We start from the raw sequence: 21,382 nt of genomic DNA, 5'->3' as shown, positions 1-21,382 counted from the left end.
CGTGGTTTAAGATAAAGCAAATTAAACCAAACGTATGTACAGATACAGAAATATGATGATGATGATGATGAAGATGATGACGATAAGCTTTGAGAGGTAAATACAACGTATACTATAACAGTAAAGTGTCGTAAACACGTCTAATCACGTCGAACTAGCTCCAGGCGTAGCGTAATAGTATACACAATACGCTTATTATAATACATGTCAGCTGAACGTTTTCTATACCGTGACAATAGGCTTTGAAAAGTAAATACAACGTATACTATAACGGTACAGTAACAGAAAGACGTTTAATCACGGCGAACTAACAGGTAATAGTATACACGATAATGCTATCATTGTGTATTACATCCTTATTATTATTATTATAATAGCAACGATTATAACTACAGTACTCAATTCAATTATTGTACATAGCAAAGAAGTGCTAATTACTTACAAAGTCTGTAATCACATTAGATAATTATAGCTTGCTGATACGTAACTGTCCCGTCTCGAAAGTCCCGTACAGATTCTATTTAAATTAGGTCTGTCAGTTGTCAGGCAATGACCAAGCCAGCACAACGCCACCGCTCCATGCATTGATTTAATATCAGCTGACTTGTAGAAAGTCGGTATAATTAATATTAATTATATAAATTGGTCAATAATGTTAATACATACCCTGAAACAAAATCTTGATCACACGACGAAGTAGCAACAGAACATGTCGAATTATAAGCGCAACCCAATCAGCGTTGTGATAATAATGACTGTATTCCGACACAAGCAGCGATGTTGTTTTTCCGTAAATACTGTATGTTTTGATGGTCGGGTGCACTCCAAATCATCTTTAGCTTTTTAAGACATGATCCTGATCATCTCTCAATACTTCACTACGTACATAAACGTTATAAACAATGTATCACATGTAAGAAATCAAAGATTCATCCACAGTTCATGAATATCAAGATTGCATTCCACTAGGCAAATTCCTTTGCACATTTATATCCAAATATCTCTGAGTTCTTATTGTGTTTTTTTTCGCATCAAAAAGTAACGAGAAATATTATTCAAATTCAAATGAATGCACATAAATATACAAATAAATAGTTGTTAGAATCAAGTAGTAGTAAGTTATAAGAATACGATGCCTATTATAACATTGCAAAACAACAGCGATTTTCTATCAATTTTAACCAAGATCATCTTCATTACAGAACCTTTGTGCGGAAAAAACTCTTGCGCACTATGGACAGGCTGATGATTACTGACGCGTTGTGTTGTTGGTGTCATGATGTGGCAATTGTGGCTGGGCTAGGTTCTACTAGACTGTGTTTCGACTTAATATTAGTAAAAGATAAATTTGTTGGCACATATGGTGTTTCATTATAATATATATATATAATCATTTTTCAGACAAAAATTGGAACGCCGACTGGTCGACTAAAATTTTTTTTAAAGAACAAAAAAATTAAATACAGACTTGTTACAAGTATACATAATAGCTAATCATCAAACACATTATGGATAAACTTGATCGCAGTTTTTGTTTAGCAGGCAAGAGTGACATTTAATGTAAGTTCGCTCTTCCTTGTGTAGTGCAATCTCTTTATCGACACTGGATAAGTGTGTTAATACAACGCTCCTGTATAATTTTCATCGGGTATTTAAGTGCAGAGACAAACACAAAACAATGTTTTTTTTAAATTAATTTTACAGGATAAAAGATGTAGCATCTGTTTTACATATGATCCAGTTTTTTTAACATAATGTTTCTAAAGACGAAATTCATAGAATTGTGTATTTTGTAATTTATTTTAGATAAAACTTAAGAAAAGAAAAGCCAGTATGTCCGAATATATAGACTTCATTATGTGATGTTTAATATATTAATGATATGTTTAAATGTATATGCTTTAATATTTTTATTTTTGTTACTTATTTGTCTATTTTGTAAATGCAATATTCATTATACTTGGCAAATATAGTTTCAACAATTCCAATTTGTTTCTAGCTTTAACAATTTGCTTGAAGGATAACAGCTACAGCTTATATTTATGCATTAACCATGGAGGAAAAAATAATTTATTAAAATATTTTTTCCTCCATGAGTAAAGTAAATAAAGTAAGTGGAAGCAAAAACTCGCGCCCTGCGTGAGACTCAAACTCAGACTCTTTGTGGATGATTTGGAGTAATGGGTATAGCCAACCTAGGTCAATATTATAAATGTTCAGTTAATATATTCATTCTCTCAATAAGGCTGCATGCATGAATTGGCATACAGGCAAATTTGCACACGACCATATATACAGTACTACGTATTTATTTTGTCGACCGCAGCATAACACGTCATTAACGTTAGGCTTATTGGTGAATATTAATTTTATTAGCGAAAACATTGTTTTAATAAATACGACAGACAAATATTGTTTCCTGAATACCTATAATGACACATGCACTACAAGCTAATTATGATTATCATTGTTCGGTTGTAATATTCGAAGTCATACTAAACGCGTCCTGGCCTACACGAAGTCCGAGCACATAACAGGGCGCATGAGTGATTCAAAGTGGGCTACAGGTGTATAAGTGTATAATAAATAATATAATACAATATTTAGGCCTATATATATTTCTTCTATACACATTTGTTGAATGTGTATGTCCACGTCCTATTCGATAGCAATAACAATGTTATCATTAGTACGAAACAATTGTACACATATGCTACAAAATAAACTGGTCGTTTTCATACATTCACACGATAGGAACTTCGAAAAGATAACATAAATAAAAGATGTGACGAATAGACGTAAATGGAATGATATTAACCACTGATCCAGACTGATAAAGAATTGTTCGTTGCATGTTCTTCTAGATTCGAATAATAGTAATTTCTTACAAATTAATTATTATAGTGTTAACGTTCATAACCAGTAGGTCAATTATTAATTAATGTTGAAAATGATTGTTGAATACATTTTAATTAATCAAATAAACAATCTGCTAATGTTAGTCTGTTTTTTTTTTAAATACATAGGATTCAAATAATAGTTCACGATTTTTATTTTTCTTTATAAATGTTTATATTTTCAACGTATAAAACCACTAGTTCTATAATTAACTAATAAAGCTTTTGAATTTGACTTATCTTTCCGTTATCTTTTAATGCTGGTCTGCTTTTTAAAATATAGGAAACGTGCCTAATGATTAATAATGATGATTTATCACAATTTTAGTAAATAAGATCTGTTACTTTTATTCTGTCTTAATGCTCTGATTAGAAAAAGTCTGTATCTGAATGAGAGAGTCGTTCAATATTGTGAATTACTATAGCCATGGACTATTATATCAGTAGCCTGGTATTTGATTTGTACCTCAGACGTTTTATTCCTGCTATTGTTGTTCATATTGCAAAGTAAGCAAGCAAGTTCTATATCAATTGTATTACAGCACCACATGATTGGCAGGGCTATTATATATGGTACTTTGCGTGAGAAGTTCGATATGCTTGATTTGCATGATACAGTATACGAATACGTCAGTAGTCGACCTTTGCTTTCATTAATATCATTTTTTAACCGCCCGTTTTCTAGCAAGCTCCTCTAATTCTAATTCTAGTAGTAGTAGTCTCTAGGTCTATTAGTAAAACTTAGATAAACCAAGATCTAACGTATATATTGATCAGTGAAATGAAATATTAAAGCTTCGTTAGAATTATAGTTTGGGAAAAAACTATAAAAGGCGCCCACACACATAACACAACGATTTTCCTTTTTATAGTAGCTGAACAAGAAAGTCTCAATTTTGTCTCTCAAATGAAATTTTCGTAGGATTGGAATCTTTATAAACAAAACGTTGGAATCTTCGACTTTTTAGTTTCGTAGATATTACTACAAAAACGAAGAACCTACTCCTTTCATTCTTACTCTTTGTTCAGAAAGTTTGAATCTTAAGGATCATAATGTGGCACTTTGTAAACACCTTGCTATTGGTGTATTTTATGTTTCATGAGAGTAGAATCATCGCGTATTAGTCTTAAGTCTTACTGTAGGTCACAGATGGGGCACCAACTATTTTCTTTTAAAATGCTTTCTACCTCCATTTTATCATTCAACCTTTTTTATATAATCAGGGAAGAGAAACCCCACTCTTCGGTTATGATAAAGTTTGTTTACACTCCATGGAATATTATGGTATGTGTCTGTAAAAGGAAACTATAGGCTCTTACCAAATCTGTTGTTAACGTTGCTTTTAAAAATAATTCGTGTGTTATTGTTGGACGTTCTTTGTATTATAAAGTACACGCAGGGGTTAAATTTGTTGCATTGATTGTTTTAACATTAGGCTACATCGGGTCTATGTATTTGACGATATTGAGGTAATAACGTGCATTTATTTATTGTTACATTAGAACATTGTAGACAATTTCAGATTTCTATACACAACAAAGTGATTAAAGTGTGTTTGTTTGATAGGAATTAGCCAACATGTTAAAAGAGTACTGTATTGGCCCTTGTTCAATTCAGTGTCAGAGAAAGTGTTCTGTCGTCTGATTAGTGGTCTACTGTATTGTAGTTTATTCGTCAGCAGCAATTTTATACTTCTTATTGGGTCATTTTATTAATTATTATACTTCCGTCTTGCTTCCGTTTAACAAACCATTTATGGACATATCGGTCAGAATAACGTGTTAACTGTTTGACATCTTTGTATTCGGCAACCATTATTATATCCTAATATCCAGGTCTGTTAAAATCGTTGTTGTTGTTTTCTTGTATTTCATTGATTTAATTTAGAATGTATTGTATCATACATATTAAGGTAAAACGAAAAGAGAAAAACTCTGTTCACTAATAAATGATGATGATTTAAAGATGTATTGTCCCCCTCAAAAATAATTCTTAACAAAATTTTTGTTGAATATGCTATTTTAATGTAACATAATAGTTATTCACTTTGACCAAAAATTGGATCGAAAAAAAATGTATTTTCCGGGAAAAAAAAAATTTAAAGCAAAAAATGGTCAATTAAGCTGCCAGTCAATGGATTTTTGGTTGACTTTAACCATTTATTTTGTCATTTTAAAAGTTAAAACATTATATTTTGTGTGTTTCTTCTACGGAAGTGATTAACTTTATTACAAACTACAAAATAACATATTCAAAGTATGATTTAATTAATCTTCATTTTTCATGTTTTTGGGGGACAATACTTCTTTAAATGAGTTAAGTATAAGTGGAAACAAAAAATCGCACCCTAAGTGAGACTCAAACTCAGACTTTTCTGTAGATGATTTGGAGTAATGGGTATAGCCAACCTAGGTCATGCCAATACTAAAAATGTTCAGTTACGCAATATATTCTTTCTCTCAAAAAGGCTGCATGCCTGAATTGGCATACTGACAAATTTGCACACGACCATACACCACGTCATTTGTTTGTCGACCGCAGCCTAACACGTTATTAACGTTAGGCCTATATTTGTGAATATTAATTTTATTAGAGAAAACATTGCTTTAATAATTCGACAGATATATATATATATATATTGTTTCAGCTCTTACATAATCTAAATACCTAATATGACATGCACTACAAGCTAATTATTAATTATTAATAATCATTGCTCGGTTGTAATATTCGTAATCACACTAAACGCGTCCTGGCGTACACGAAGTCTGAGCATATGTTAACAGGGCGCATGAGTGATTCAAAGTGGGCTACAGGTGTATAAGTGTATACAATATTTAGGCCTATAATAATATATTTCTTCTATACACTTTTGTTGAATTTGTATGTCCACGTCCTATTCGATAGCAATAGCAATGTTATCATTAGTAGAGTACGAAACAATTGTACACATATGCTACAAAATAAACTGGTCGTTTTCACACGGTAGGAACATCGAAGAAATAACATAAATAAAAGATGTGACGAATAGACGTAAATGAAATGATATTAACCACTGAACAAGACTGATAAAGAATAGTTCGAGAAACATCAAACAAAAACAGGCAGAGACAGGATCCTCAAAAGCGAACTTAATCACTATCTAGTAGGTCTACTATTCCACTGATTGTTTGTTTGTATTCCATTTAGAATAAAATTTGTATAAACATTAAAAATGCATATAATACTAATTGCCTGTTACAGATTCAAATAATAATTTCGCGATTTAATTTTTTTTATAAATGTTCATATTTTCAACGTTTAAAACTAGTTCTATAGAATTAACTATAAATAAAACTTTTGAATGTTATTTATCTTTCCGCCGTTGATCTTTTAATGCTGGTCTGCTTTTTAAAAATATAGGAAACGTGCCTAATGATTAATAATGATGATTTATCACAATTTTAGTAAATACGATCTGTTTCTTTTATTCTGTTTTAATGCTCTGATTAGAACAATCTTGTCTGTTTTTGAATGATAGTGGCTCAATATTGTGAATTGCTATAACTATGGACACATAGCAGTAAGCCTGGTATTTGATTTCATTCTTGCTATTGTTGTTCATATTGCAAAGTAAGCAAGCAAGTTCAAATCAATTGTATTACAGCACCACAGGATTGGCAGGCCTATTATTTAAGGTACCTTGCGTGAGAAGTTTGATATGCATGATTTACATGATACAGTATACGAATACGTCTGTAGTCGACTTATGCTTTCATTAATATCACTTTTCTCCCGCCCGTTTTCTAGCAAGCTCCTCTAATTTAAATAATTCTAGTAGTAAAACTTTGATAAAACAAGGTATAACGTATATAATTGACCAGTGATATTAAAGCTTCGTTAGAATTATAGTTTAGGAAAAACTAGGAATCTTTATAAACAAAACCTTGGAATCTTCGACTTTTTATTTTTCTACAAAAACATAAGAACCTACTTCTTTCATTCTTACTTTTGTTCAGAAAGTTTGAATCTTAAGGACCAAAATGTGTCACTTATAAACACCTTGCTATTGGTGTATTTCATGCTTGATAAGAGTGGAATCATCGCGTATTAGTCACAGATGGGGCACCAACTATTTTCTTTTAAAATGCTTTCTACTTCCATTTAATCATTCAACCTTTTTTATATAATCAGAGAACCCCACTCCTTTTTGATCAAAATATTTCGTGTGTTACTGTTGGACATTCTTTGTATCATAAAATAAACGCAGGGTTAAATTTGCTGCATTTGAGTTATTACATTAGGCCTATATCGTAGGCCCTATGTGTTTGACGATATTGAGATAATAAAGTACATTGTGTACTATTACATTAGAAGATTGTGGACAATTTCAGATTTCTATACACAAAAAAGTGATTAAAGGGTATTCGTTTGATACTGAGCCAACATGTTTTGGCCTAATTAATGATGCCAGTCTGGGAAGCTGCAGAAGATGGAAGTATGTGGATGATCTCAATCTAGGTGAAGTTGTAAAAAAACCGATAATCCCTATTTACAGGTCTCCCTAGATAATTTGGATGACTGGTGTAAAGCTAATAATATGTTTGCCTAAACCGTCTAAATGCCATGTTATGACACTTAATTTTTTGCGTAATGCCAGTGATTTCTAGCCATTCACCCTTAACGATACAATTCTTGAATGTGTTGGCAACCTCAAATTGTTATGGGTTACTATTCAGGATAAAATGAAATGGGACATGCATGTCACAGATATAGTTTCTAAGGCATCTCGAAAGATGTTTGCTTTATTTATGACTAGGAGGTCTGGCGCGTCTATGGATGACCTGATCAAGGTGTTCTGTTGTTATATATTAGACAAATTCTCGAGTATGCATGCCCTGTGTGGCATGGCGCAATTACTAAAAATTAGCATAACAATTTGAAGCTGTTCAAAAGAGAGCCCTAAGAACTATCCTGGGAAAAAAATATATATCTTACGATTTAGCTTTAGAGGAACTCCTTTCGCTTGCGGCAAGGAGGGAAAGTCTGGTTCTTTACTTTGGTCAGGGTCTCATAAAATCGTCTTTGCACAGGGATATGCTCCCTCTTTGCCGCAAGCGAAAATTAAATCTTAGATCCAATGGTGGTAATCTAGAAGTGCCTAAATGTAAAACCGACAGATATAAACGGTCTACTGTACCTTATTGTTGAGCTGCTTAACTCTCCAATAAGATGCACTGTTTTTTATGTTTTAAATAACTTTTTGATGTTTACTGTATAAATATTATCTTTTTTAAGGAGCGATTTATAATTTGTACTACAATAATTTCAGACTTGTTCTGCTTTTTGCAATGTTTTTTATATACCTGAATGAATAAATAAATAAATAAATGTTAAAAGAGTACTGTATTTCCCCTTGTTAAATTCAGTGTCAGGGAAAGTGTCTTGTCATTTGATTAGTGGTGTACGGAAGGATGTTCTACTGTATTGCAGTTTATTCGTCAGCAGCAATTTTATACTTGCTATTGGGTGATTTTATTCATTATTACCATTAATTTTTGTATATAATCATGCAATAGAATCCCACTCTTCAGTGACGATAGAGTTTATTAACCCTGCAATATTCTGGTATGTGTCTATGAAAGGAAACGATAGGCCCTACCAAATCTGTTGTTAACGTTCCCCTTGATCAAAATATTTCGTGTATTATTGTTGGACGCTCATTGTATTATAAAGTACACAAATGGGTTACATTTGTTGTACAGGCCCTATGTGTTTGACGATATGGAGGTAATAAAGTACATTTATGTATTACAGTATTACATTAAAACATTGTGGACAATTTCAGATTTCTATACCCAACAAAGTGATTAAAGTGTGTTTGTTTGACTTAGCCAACTGTATTACCCTTGTTCAACAATTCAGTGTCAGGGAAAGTGTCCTGTCATTTGATTACAGTAGTGGTGTACGCAAGCAGGTTTTGCTGTATTGCAGTGTATTCGTCAGCAATGTTATACTTCCTATTGGGTGGTTTTATTCATTATTATACTTCCATCTTGGTAGGTTAACAAACCATTTATGGACATAGGGGTCAGCATAACGTGTTACCTGTTTGACGCCTTTGTATTCAGCAACTCCTAATATCCAGGTCTTTTAAAATCCTGTTATTGTTGTCTGTTTGCTTATATTTCATTGGTTGAATCTATTATTGTGATTATTACAATGCTATAACGGGTATGTATTTAGTATCAGGGGTTCAGAATCATTTAAGATCTGAGAACCGTTGATGTCAACTACGGATTATATTGTGCATACGCTACGCAACCACCAAAACAGGGAAGAGTGAGACTCATTTCCTCACTCTTCCCTGGTAGCAAGCTAACGTTACAGAGAAACTATACGATCGTGTTATTCTACATCATCAGGAAGAGGTTAGTGGCCTAAGATTTTGCTAAGGTTTTTTTTAAGTTGTCTGATAAATTAGTGGCCCTTAACATCCTGAAATTGAGTTATTTTCTAAATAAAATTATATAGAAGCGATCTAGATAATTTTAAATTTAATTAATTTATTTATTTTAGAATGCATTGTATCATACACAAAATAATGTGAAACGAAAACTGAAAAACTTTATTTAATAATAAATGATTCACGTAATGTGTAACAGCAAGTTAAGTAATGATGTGGGGAAAAAAACCTCGCCCTAAAGAGAAACTCAAACATGATTTGGAGGAATGGGTATAGCCAACCTAGGTCAATATTCAACATTTTCAATTACTCAATATATTCATTGAGACCTTACGCCTTTCTCTGAATAAGGCTGCATGCATGAATTGGTATACTGACAGTTTTGCCCACGACCCTTTACTACATTTATTTTGTGGAGCACACCATGACACGTCCCCAACGTTATATTGGTGAATTTTAATTTATTAGGGAAAAGCACTGCTTTAATAATTAGACAGATTAATATGTTTCGGCTAGAACCTAAATACATAATATGACATAAACACTACAAGCTAATTATTATCATCGTTTGGTTGTATTATTCGTAGGCCCCTACTCACATTAACGCGTTAGTGACTTATACGAAGTAAGAAATGGTCTGAGCATATATTTTGATATGGTATGATTTAAGTTCTTTAAAGTGTATTTGAATTTATATATATGCCTATATATTTCTTCTTTACAAATTAAGTGAATTTGTAGTATGTTCACGTCCGATTATTTATAGCAATAGCATTGTTTATGATTATTAGTATGATACGATAAATAGTTGTACACGCGCTACAATATAAAACTGTACAACTTTCCTCATCTTTTGCATGCATTGACAAAGTGGGAATTCCGAAATGATAACATAAAAGAAAGATGTTTTACTTGTTGACGCATATTCGTAAATGTGATTTCTGCTAATGCTGGTCTGCTTTAAAAATATAGGAAACGTGTCTTAGGAAACGTGTCTAATGAATAATGATGATGATTTATCGCAATTTTAGTAAATAAGATCTGTTACTTTTATTCTGTTTTAATGTTCTAATTAGAAAAATATGTTTTACTTGTATTTGAATAATAGTCGTACAAATTGTGAATCATTGATCGTTGATTATTATTATTATAACCATTGACAGTGAGCCCGGTATTTATTTGTACATATTTTGTTGTTCATACTGCAAAGTAATCAAGCAAGTTCTATATCAATTATTACAGTATATCACACACATTTTCAGGCCTATTATTTAAGGTAGCTTGCGCGAGAAATTTGATATGCATGATTTAAGATCCAGTATACGTTTAGAATACTAAAACATTTGGGAGTATTTATATTTTTCAGACCTGCTAACCTCTGGATTATAAAAATCCGGAGAATTTTTAGAATTTATGGTTATCATATACCATAACCTTACTTGATACATGTATGCACCATATGTGATGAGATACTATATTACCTCATTATTATACTGGGAAAATATTGTAGTATGTGAAGAATCGGGTAATTGTACGATACATTTTATTACTGTTAATTAGCAAACCAAAATTCTCTATGTAAGTAATAGTCAAAAACTTTTGATTCTAGTTTGCTAAGTAAGCAAGTTCCAGTTTAATGTATTCTATTACTTCACACAAACCAGTTTGTAAGCCTCTAATTGTATACCTTGCGTGAGAGGTTCTATGCCTGATTAAGATGCATTACTTACACGAGACCACTACCACGTCAGAGGTCGATTGTTTTCACTAATACAACTTAGTTTGGTAAACACATATTGTTTTCGTTCTACAATCTAAGTAAATACGATATGTTTTAGTTTGTTCTGTTTTAATGCTCTGATTACCAAACAGAATGTCTTCATCTGTATAATAGCAAAATAGCTTAAATCATTTATTTGCAAAGTAAGCAAGCTGTGAGTATTAGTTTTACATACCAAAACAAGTTGTAGTACTTTGCGTGACAAGTTATATATGCCTGATTAAGACACATTACTTTAATACCACGTCAGAGATTGATTAGCTACCATTACTACACCATGAACCTATAAATGTATAGGTCCATGCTACAGCGTTGTCGCCTAAAAGTTTGTGACGTCAAAAACTGACACTAACCACGTAGAGTAGGGTTTTATAAAAACTCGCGTGTCGCAAAACTTCATACATTTTTATTGTTTATTATTAAGCGTGGTTCCCACTAGCGACGCAACGCAAGCGAGTTGACCAATCACACTCGACTGTTCGAATAATCCATCGCTTGTGATTGGTCAAATCACCTTGCGTTGCGTTACGTCTTTGCGTTGCGTCCTAGTGGGAACCAAGCTTTAGATTGTAAAGCTAGAAAATTCAGCATTTAAAAGGTGTAGTTTAATTACAATCTTGTTACATAATTAACTAGTTGTTAAGGCCAAACATTAGTTTCAGTTTGTGAAAACACAAATAAAAGTCAATAACATGACTAAAAAAAACCGTACCAATACATCTCGTCAAAAAAAGTTAAAACTAAATCAAACTCTAGCTAAAGGAAAACTCAATATCACAGTACGCTGGCCGAATCAACAAGCATAACGTGTTACCTGTTTGACGCCTTTGTATTCAGCAACCATTATTATATCCTATCCAGGTCTTTTAAAATATTGTTATTGTTGTTTGTTTGCTTATATTTCATTGGTTGAATCTATTATTGTGATTATTACAATGCTATAACGGGTATGTATTTAGTATCAGGGGTTCAGAATCATTTAAGATCTGAGAACCGTTGATGTCAACTACGGATTATATTGTGCATACGCTACGCAACCACCAAAACAGGGAAGAGTGAGACTCATTTCCTCACTCTTCCCTGGTAGCAAGCTAACGTTACAGAGAAACTATACGATCGTGTTATTCTACATCATCAGGAAGAGGTTAGTGGCCTAAGATTTTGCTAAGGTTTTTTTTTAGTTGTCTGATAAATTAGTGACCCTTAACATCCTGAAATTGAGTTATTTTCTAAATAAAATTATATAGAATCGATCTAGATAATTTTAAATTTAATTAATTTATTTATTTTAGAATGCATTGTATCATACACAAAATAATGTGAAACGAAAACAGAAAAACTTTATTTAATAATAAATGATTCACGTAATGTGTAACAGCAAGTTAAGTAATGATGTGGGGAAAAAAACCTCGCCCTAAAGAGAAACTCAAACATGATTTGGAGGAATGGGTATAGCCAACCTAGGTCAATATTCAACATTTTCAATTACTCAATATATTCATTGAGACCTTACGCCTTTCTCTGAATAAGGCTGCATGCATGAATTGGTATACTGACAGTTTTGCCCACGACCCTTTACTACATTTATTTTGTGGAGCACACCATGACACGTCCCCAACGTTATATTGGTGAATTTTAATTTATTAGGGAAAAGCACTGCTTTAATAATTAGACAGATTAATATGTTTCGGCTAGAACCTAAATACATAATATGACATAAACACTACAAGCTAATTATTATCATCGTTTGGTTGTATTATTCGTAGGCCCCTACTCACATTAACGCGTTAGTGACTTATACGAAGTAAGAAATGGTCTGAGCATATATTTTGATATGGTATGATTTAAGTTCTTTAAAGTGTATTTGAATTTATATATATGCCTATATATTTCTTCTTAAATTAAGTGAATTTGTAGTATGTTCACGTCCGATTATTTATAGCAATAGCATTGTTTATGATTATTAGTATGATACGATAAATAGTTGTACACGCGCTACAATATAAAACTGTACAACTTTCCTCATCTTTTGCATGCATTGACAAAGTGGGAATTCCGAAATGATAACATAAAAGAAAGATGTTTTACTTGTTGACGCATATTCGTAAATGTGATTTCTGCTAATGCTGGTCTGCTTTAAAAATATAGGAAACGTGTCTTAGGAAACGTGTCTAATGAATAATGATGATGATTTATCGCAATTTTAGTAAATAAGATCTGTTACTTTTATTCTGTTTTAATGTTCTAATTAGAAAAATATGTTTTACTTGTATTTGAATAATAGTCGTACAAATTGTGAATCATTGATCGTTGATTATTATTATTATAACCATTGACAGTGAGCCCGGTATTTTATTTGTACATATTTTGTTGTTCATACTGCAAAGTAATCAAGCAAGTTCTATATCAATTATTACAGTATATCACACAAATTTGCAGGCCTATTATTTAAGGTAGCTTGCGCGAGAAATTTGATATATGCATGATTTAAGATCCAGTATACGTTTAGAATACTATGTCAGACCCTAATATTTGGCTGATCGGATGCTGAAACTTTTTTTTGTTTTGTGTGGTTCGTCCCACTTTTATTATCATACTCTGTTATACATATTATATTTTTTAAACATATTTTTTCCTCTCGTTTATATCTTACAATGTTAAAAGTAATTGTAATAAAAACATTGCATTCATTATTTTACATTTAAAAAAAGTATTTTAAATATATAAAATAATTAACAAAATGCCTAATAAAAGACGATAACAATTGATTAAAAACGTACTTTTGACAGTTATTATTATTCTATAAAGCTCGTGTTCGTGTTCGGGTAGAGAGGCTATAAACTCAGGGGAGGAATATAAAATACCCTCCCTTTTCACCAAGACAAAAATGAATGAGATGAGTAAGAAGAATGCAAAAGTTTGAAAAATAAGGTATTTAGAATGGATAGGATGGAATGATCTATTTAATGAAAACCGTAAGGTTAGAGTCCATACACTGTGCAAGTCAAAAATAGTATTTTGGCTCTGTGTGTATGTGAGACGCTTCATACCCGGATGTAAAACCTTTATATATATCATCTGCATATCAAGCAGGCGGTCCGAGTTCGAGTCTCGGTTGCGGTCATCTTTATCGTTTCAAATTAATTAATTAAATTTCAGTATATCACCGGGCGGTTTAGAATTAATGTTCTTTGCCCAATGTGTTTATATATATATCTATACCAATAAAAAGACTTAAAATAACTTTATACATAAATATTTGTATATCTATTCAATTAAATATATATACATATTATACATATACTCATCACAGGCACAGAAAAATTTAAAACGATAAAGATGGAAAAGTCGCTAAAATCGAAATTCGAAACCGGAACAGTTTGCTTGATATGCAGATTTTTCTTAACCTTTAGACCACTGGGGTTTTTATGGTATTTTTAGTCGCGTGGACGCGACTCTATAGTTCACTATGTCGGTCGGTCGGTCGGTTGGTCGGTCGGTCTGTCTGTCTGTCTGTCGGTCTGTCTGTCGGTCCGGTATCACTATGCATTGTAGCACGCGACTTAATGGCTGTTGGCCATGTTCATCTTCGATTGGATAGTGAATCTTTTTCATCCTCGTCGTATTACGGAGGAGCATAGATATATATTTATAACTATCAAAACGTACTAAAAAGTCTAACAGTTTTTCTTTTACGTTAGCCCATTTTTGTTCAGCTTTGATAAAGTTACATGCGTGTTCATATTTTATTAAAATTGGAAAGTTCCGTTTTGTATACGTTCCATATTGTTTGTGAAACATTTTCTTCCTTTAATAAATTATTATAGGTAAAACCTGACAAAACAGAAAATAGAAATAAGTTTATTTATGAGTTTGCTGTTAGTATTTTAGTATGTATCTAGCTATGCTAAAACTTTGCACAAAACACAAAATGCATTCTGTCAATTACAGCCTATAAGTCAACAATTAGATAGTATTTTAGAGAAAGTATTGTATTAACATTATCACAACCATGAATAGTTTTCAGTTAAACAACAAACACTAAGCGCTTATCACGAAGCGTTATATTAAACATATATAGTACTGTATTATATTAAATATCCGTACTCAGACGGAATTTGTTCGTGACATAGGGGTAGAGGCCAGTTAGACCGGCAGTCCAGAGACATTTGGTTAGATGAGCTAGGTACCAATATCTGACTATTTAAGTGTGTTGGGGGTCACTTGAAATCAATGAAAATGGGAGTCTGCCGGGTACCCCCTGCTGCGTCTAGACCCAGGGAACCCCGAAAGGTGCTAAAAAATCGGCCCAGGTTAGATGAGAGAGATACCACCTAATGTTACCACCATGGGATGCCCATTGGCATCCTTATACCAGTATCACAAACGACAGACTTTTTGTCTGCTGCAATAGGCCCGCCAGACCCCCGAGAGATTGGAGGGCCTAAAATGGGGATAGCATAGATGAGTGAGGTACCACTCAAAATTAATGCCAAATGAACAAGTTGTGTTCATACAACACTAAATGGATAACAACAGACTAATTGTCTGCTGCACCGCAAGTACCAGACACCCTAAAGTTAGACTAGAGACCCCACTTCCCCCAACTAGCCCAGCTTAGATTTTGTAGATACCACCAGCAAACAATGTTATATGATTTAGCACATTGTAAACAATACCAAATGACCTATTACAGTCTATCTGTACACTGCTGCCTTGGCCCTGGCAGACCCCTCTAAAGTTCGACTAGAGACCCCATTTACCCCAAGTATAGCCTAGATATTGTAGATAACACCAGCAGCAAAAAAAAACCCCTAAAACAACATGTTTAATTGAATAAAGTTTAAATTTAATCGAACTAACACAAAAGAATTGAAAATATATCACATCAATGACGATAAAATGACCATTACCATTATAAAGGGAAAAATAGTTTAAGAGTTTCACTTAAAACTTATATAAGCCAAATAATAAAAACTTTTCAACGTATGATATCGTTGGAATGTACCTAAGACATATTTTACTGACTAAACGCTGTAGTTTTACAGAAGTAACTTTAAATTCCTTTTTCTTACAGTACAACATACTGAACTATTTATAGGCCTACCGTACAGTACAAACAATTTTAAGTAAAAAAAAACGATCTGTTGGCCAATGCTTTTTAGAAGAGTATAATAATAATTATTTGTAACATAATGTGGTTATTATGTACTATTAACATTTAAACATAATTCTGACCAAACCCAGTAGTATTAAATAAATAACCTTTAAAATGAAAGTTTTCCTTTTATTTCTTTGTTTTATATATAAATCCAAATGCAAATTACTGAAAAAATGACAGTGCTGTGGGTATCAGTGGCTGGATCTCAATGGAAAAAAAACCCGAAAAGTAAAACAGCCAGAAAAGTTAGCAGAGCTTTCGGGCAACACTAACCATTCATCAGTGCAAGTGATTTATATATATAATGTACATTAACAATTTGTTAGTAAAAAACTATAGTTGTAGCCAAATTCTTAATTAGAAGAGTATATTAATATATTTTCAACAAGTACTGTAGCCCAATGCTTATTATAAAAGATTATACTAATTTTGTTTAAGTATAACTAAACTAAAAACTAAACTAAAACTAAAACTATTTTTCCCGTTTTTCCCTTTAGAATGGTTATTGATGTGATATATTTTCAATTATTTTGTGTTAGTTCGATTAAAGTTAAACTTTATTCAATTAAACATGTTGTTTTGGGTCTTTTTTTTTTGCTGCTGGTGTTTTCTACAATATCTAAGGTAGGCTATACTTGCCTTTGGATTTATATATATATAAATATGAATACAGGATTAGGATTATAATATACAGCATTTAAAATTACCCACTATTAATTAATCAAATCATTTTAGATTAAGTTACTACAATCATGAATTTGATTAAGGTGATTACTAAGTTTTCTCTTAAAATAGGTCCAAGAGTTACAGACGACTGTATCTTTGACATCCAAAGGCAAGGAATTCCAGATCCTCACAAATCTAGCAGGAATGCTAAATTTACCCGAATCCGTACTTGTTATATATTTGGCTTATATAAGTTTTAAGTGAAACTCTTAAACTATTTTTCCCTTTAGAATGGTAATGGTCATTTTATCATCATTTATGTGATATATTTTCAATTGTTTTGTGTTAGTTCGATTAAAGTTAAACTTTATTCAATTAAACATGTTGTTTTGGGTCTCTAGTCGAACTTTAGAGGGGTCTGCCAGGGCCAAGGCAGCAGTGTACCGATAGTGGGTGTGTAGAAAGCGACGACCTCGAATTGGACGACCCCAACGACCCGGGCGACCTCGAATTGGACGACCTAGAATTGGACGACCCATAACACGAAACCGACGACCCTACAGCCTAGCCTAGCCTAGGCCTAAGTGTGGTATAACATCCCGAAGCCGAACATAGCCAAAGATCTTTAAACCATACCTTATATAATAATCGCAAGCAAGCAATTGATTGAAAAAATACAGAAATATCGCCATTTGATACTGAATGTGTCGACACGAACAAACGAACAGATATGGAACGCCAACGCCGCCGCTGAAAAAGGGGCCGTTTTGACCTGGTTTGCCATGTTTATGATATTTCGTGTGCTAATCGAGTCGAATGCAGTTTTAATGATGCACTCTTGGCGTTCCATATCTGTTCGTTTGTTCGTATCGACACATTCAGTATCAAATGGCGATATTTCTGTATTTTTTCAATCAATTGTTTGCTTGCGAGTATTATATAAGGTATATCTTTGGCTATGTTCGGCTTCGGGATGTTATACCACACTTGGGCCTAGGCTAGGCTAGGCTATAAGGGTCGTCGGTTTCGTGTTATGGGTCGTCCAATTCTAGGTCGTCCAATTCGAGGTCGCCCGGGTCGTTGGAGTCGTCCAATTCGAGGTCGTCGCTTTCTACACACCCACAGATAGTTGGTAATAGGCCATTTGGTATTGCTTACAATTTGCTAAATCATATAACATTGGCTGCTGGTGTTATCTACAATATCTAAGGTAGGCTACACTTGGGGTAAATGGGGTCTCTAGTCGAACTTTAGAGGGGTCTGCCAGGGCAAAGGCAGCAGTGTACAGATAGTCGGTAATAGGTAGGTACCTAACATGAAAATTCAAACTTATTGAAACAGATCGAGTCATACATCAAAAAATGAAGAAAAAAAATAGAAATTTAATAACACAAAAATAATTAAAATTCGTCAACATGGTAATTTTTTATAATTTTTTAAATGTTTTTTTTTCATAAAAAATCAGTATAGGCATTTCAATGCATAAGAAAAAAAAAGTGTGGCAATGAAGTGCAATATTCTTAAAAATTGTTTGAAAATTATTATTTAAATTTATTATTTTTCCAAACATGAATCTACCTCTTCTCAACAACAACCAAACCCATTTACGTTATAACAACTTTTTCCCTACCCTCTGACAATTATTACAAATTGTCTTTCAGTCGAATTGATATTCACAAACATACTATACTTGCACACCCAAATCTACACCAGCTTGGGTAAAAACACGCACTCTGATTGGCCGCATTGTAAACTGACAACCTAGCGTACTAATATTCATACGGGTTATTGTTATTAATAAAAAATATTTATTTGCAATCTTTTAAAATCGCTGTATTCTAACAACTTTAGTACCAAAACATAATTGAATGTTATAAATCAAACATTGTTTTATTTTATTTCCTACTTTTTAAAACATATTTAGAGTGATTTAGAGTGAATATTATGTATACAAAGGAGTCGACATAGACCGTCAAAGGCCTATTCTTTAACCAGGGAGATACATCCCTGCGTAACACTACATCCTATGCTATGCTAGGCCTAGGTAAACATGTGGAAAAAATACAAAATTTCAACATCTAAAAATTCCATTGTAACATCTATCAATATACACAAAACTTATGTCAAAATAATCGTAATAGCATGTAGTATATGGACTGAAACATGAAAATAATGGACTAACTCACTTTTTATGAAAAAAAGACGTGTTTTAATGAGGTATATTTTCGAATCGTTGTAACTCATGAAATAAACATCAGAAAAAAGAAAAAAAAAATTCCCAGCAGTAGAACAACTCCCTGTTGACATTTTGGTACCAATAATGTCATCATTATCCAACCAGAAGTAATTTTAAAGATTTTTTTAAAAAAGGACCTTCAGCGCGATCTGAATATCAGGTCACACTTTTTTGGCGACATCAAAAAGGGGCGTGTCACCATAAGTTGCAGGTACCTATAATAGGTCATTTGGTATTGCTTACAATGTGCTAAATCATATAACATTGGCTGCTGGTGTTATCTACAATATCTAAGGTAGGCTACACTTGGGGTAAATGGGGTCTCTAGTCGAACTTTAGAGGGGTCTGCCAGGGCCAAGGCAGTGTACAGATAGTCTGTAATAGGTCATTTGGTATTGCTTACAATGTGCTAAATCATATAACATTGGTTGCTGGTGGTATCTACAATATCTAAGCCGGGCTAGTTGAGGGAAGGGGGGTCTCTAGTCTAACTTTAGGGTGTCTGGCACTTGCGGTGCAGCAGACAATTAGTCTGTTGTTATCCATTTAGTGTTGTATGAACACAACTTGTTAATTTGGCATTAATTTTGAGTGGTACCTCACTCATCTATGCTATCCCCATTTTAGGCCCTCTTTCGGGGGGGGGGGGGGGGGTCTGGCGGGCCTATTGCAGCAGACAAAAAGTCTGTCGTTTGTGATACTGGTATAAGGATGCCAATGGGCATCCCATGGTGGTAAAATTAGGTGGTATCTCTCTCATCTAACCCGGGCCGATTTTTTAGCACCTTTCGGGGTCCCCTGGGTCTAGACGCAGCAGGTGGTACACGGCAGACTCCCATTTTCATTGACTTCAAGTGACCCCCAACACACTTAAATAGTCAGATATTGGTACCTAGCTCATCTAACCAAATGTCTCTGGGCTGCCGGTCTAGGTGTTAGTGTTGTTTTATTTCAACTTATGGTACAGTAGAATTTAGAAGTATATTTCCATTATTACTAAATTATTATTAAACATCATTATTGATGTACATTATTACAGCTACAAGTTTGATATTTATAAAGTGTGATCCAAACTAATACAATCATAATCGCATAATTGTTTCTCAATATTTTGTACAAATTATCTATTGATGGAAATCGTCCATATTATTTAAAAATGTAAATGTGGTGGTGTATTTTGCGCCATTGTCAACCAACATATAAAACGGTCTCAATGTCGTAATAAAAAACGCGTTTTGAAATACATTTCGTTAAAAAAGATATTAGGAATTGCGTTGATTTTTACATTTTGAGTTTGTTTTTACGATTTGCGGTTCTAAACGTTTGAATAATATTTCGTCATAAATATTTTACGAATTGCATTGATTTTAATGGTATTTTTGTTTATGTTTACGTTTTGCGTTGATTTTACAATTTGCAGAGCTCTCTACATAATATGCTCAGACACGTTTGCCGCACTCGTTAAATTATCGTTTATTTTTGTTACATCTACACGACATACAATGGTGACGGTGACTATTTTGGCATTACATTTCTAAACATTTGTTTTTGCAGAGCAACACGTACTTTGAAAAATGTCAGACCTTGAAATTAAGTTTAGAGAGTTGAAAGCTGAACTCAGTAAGCATTATGAAGCTGAAGACTACAAGTTACTGAAATTTTGCTTATTTGATATTTTACCACTAACATACCTTACAGATGGAACTATTATTGCACATGATTTATTCAATACACTTGATGGCCGTGGTGTTATCTCACATAATGATGTCAAACTGTTGTTGGAGATCACAGCACTCACAGGTCCAAAAGAAGCTGAACGTCTTGTAACTCATTATATGAAAGATAACAATATTATAAATACCGACAAAAGTAAATTGTCGTCAGACCGAAAACGACTCTTTAATGCTGTTATACAATCAGAATCTCCTGCTGCATTACAGAGGGTTACTGCAAATTATCAACTTAAAAGGTTTAATTATACACGTCTCTGGGATGTAATATTTCATTTGGAGAAGGAAGATATTTTACCTGAAAAGTTAAATGAGTTTGCAAATCTTCTTGGAAAACGAGCACAGGAAGAACTAGGCCTACTGAGTAAATCTACAGGTAAAGTATATATTTCTTCGATCCTTAATTTTATTATTTATTTTAATGTTGTAATAAACATTGTAAGTAGGGCTGAAATACAATTTAGGC

General features: G+C 33.0%; 3 protein-coding genes across 5 annotated transcripts in view; 2 read left to right on the top strand and 1 right to left on the bottom strand.

The window, feature by feature from the left end:
• The window catches only part of LOC144848525 (ubiquitin-conjugating enzyme E2 J1-like), a 331,913-nt gene that overhangs the window by 260,132 nt on the left and 50,399 nt on the right, over nucleotides 1-21,382 (bottom strand). The gene's annotated exons all lie outside the window — the stretch shown is intronic.
• The window catches only part of LOC144848454 (uncharacterized), a 93,087-nt gene that overhangs the window by 46,225 nt on the left and 25,480 nt on the right, over nucleotides 1-21,382 (top strand). The gene's annotated exons all lie outside the window — the stretch shown is intronic.
• The window catches only part of LOC144848266 (uncharacterized), a 64,702-nt gene that overhangs the window by 29,346 nt on the left and 13,974 nt on the right, over nucleotides 1-21,382 (top strand). Inside the window, exon 2 of the mRNA XM_078704979.1 lies at nucleotides 20,741-21,292. Within this exon, the coding sequence (XP_078561105.1) occupies nucleotides 20,761-21,292 (532 nt within the window). The 5' untranslated portion in view covers nucleotides 20,741-20,760. The remainder of the gene's footprint in view (nucleotides 1-20,740; nucleotides 21,293-21,382) is intronic.

This window comes from Antedon bifida, chromosome 7 (genome assembly GCF_963402885.1).
Source record: "Antedon bifida chromosome 7, ecAntBifi1.1, whole genome shotgun sequence".
NCBI lineage: Eukaryota > Metazoa > Echinodermata > Crinoidea > Comatulida > Antedonidae > Antedon > Antedon bifida.
Note: the sequence above shows the minus strand (reverse complement) of the source record. Positions and strands in the feature narration are given on the sequence as shown.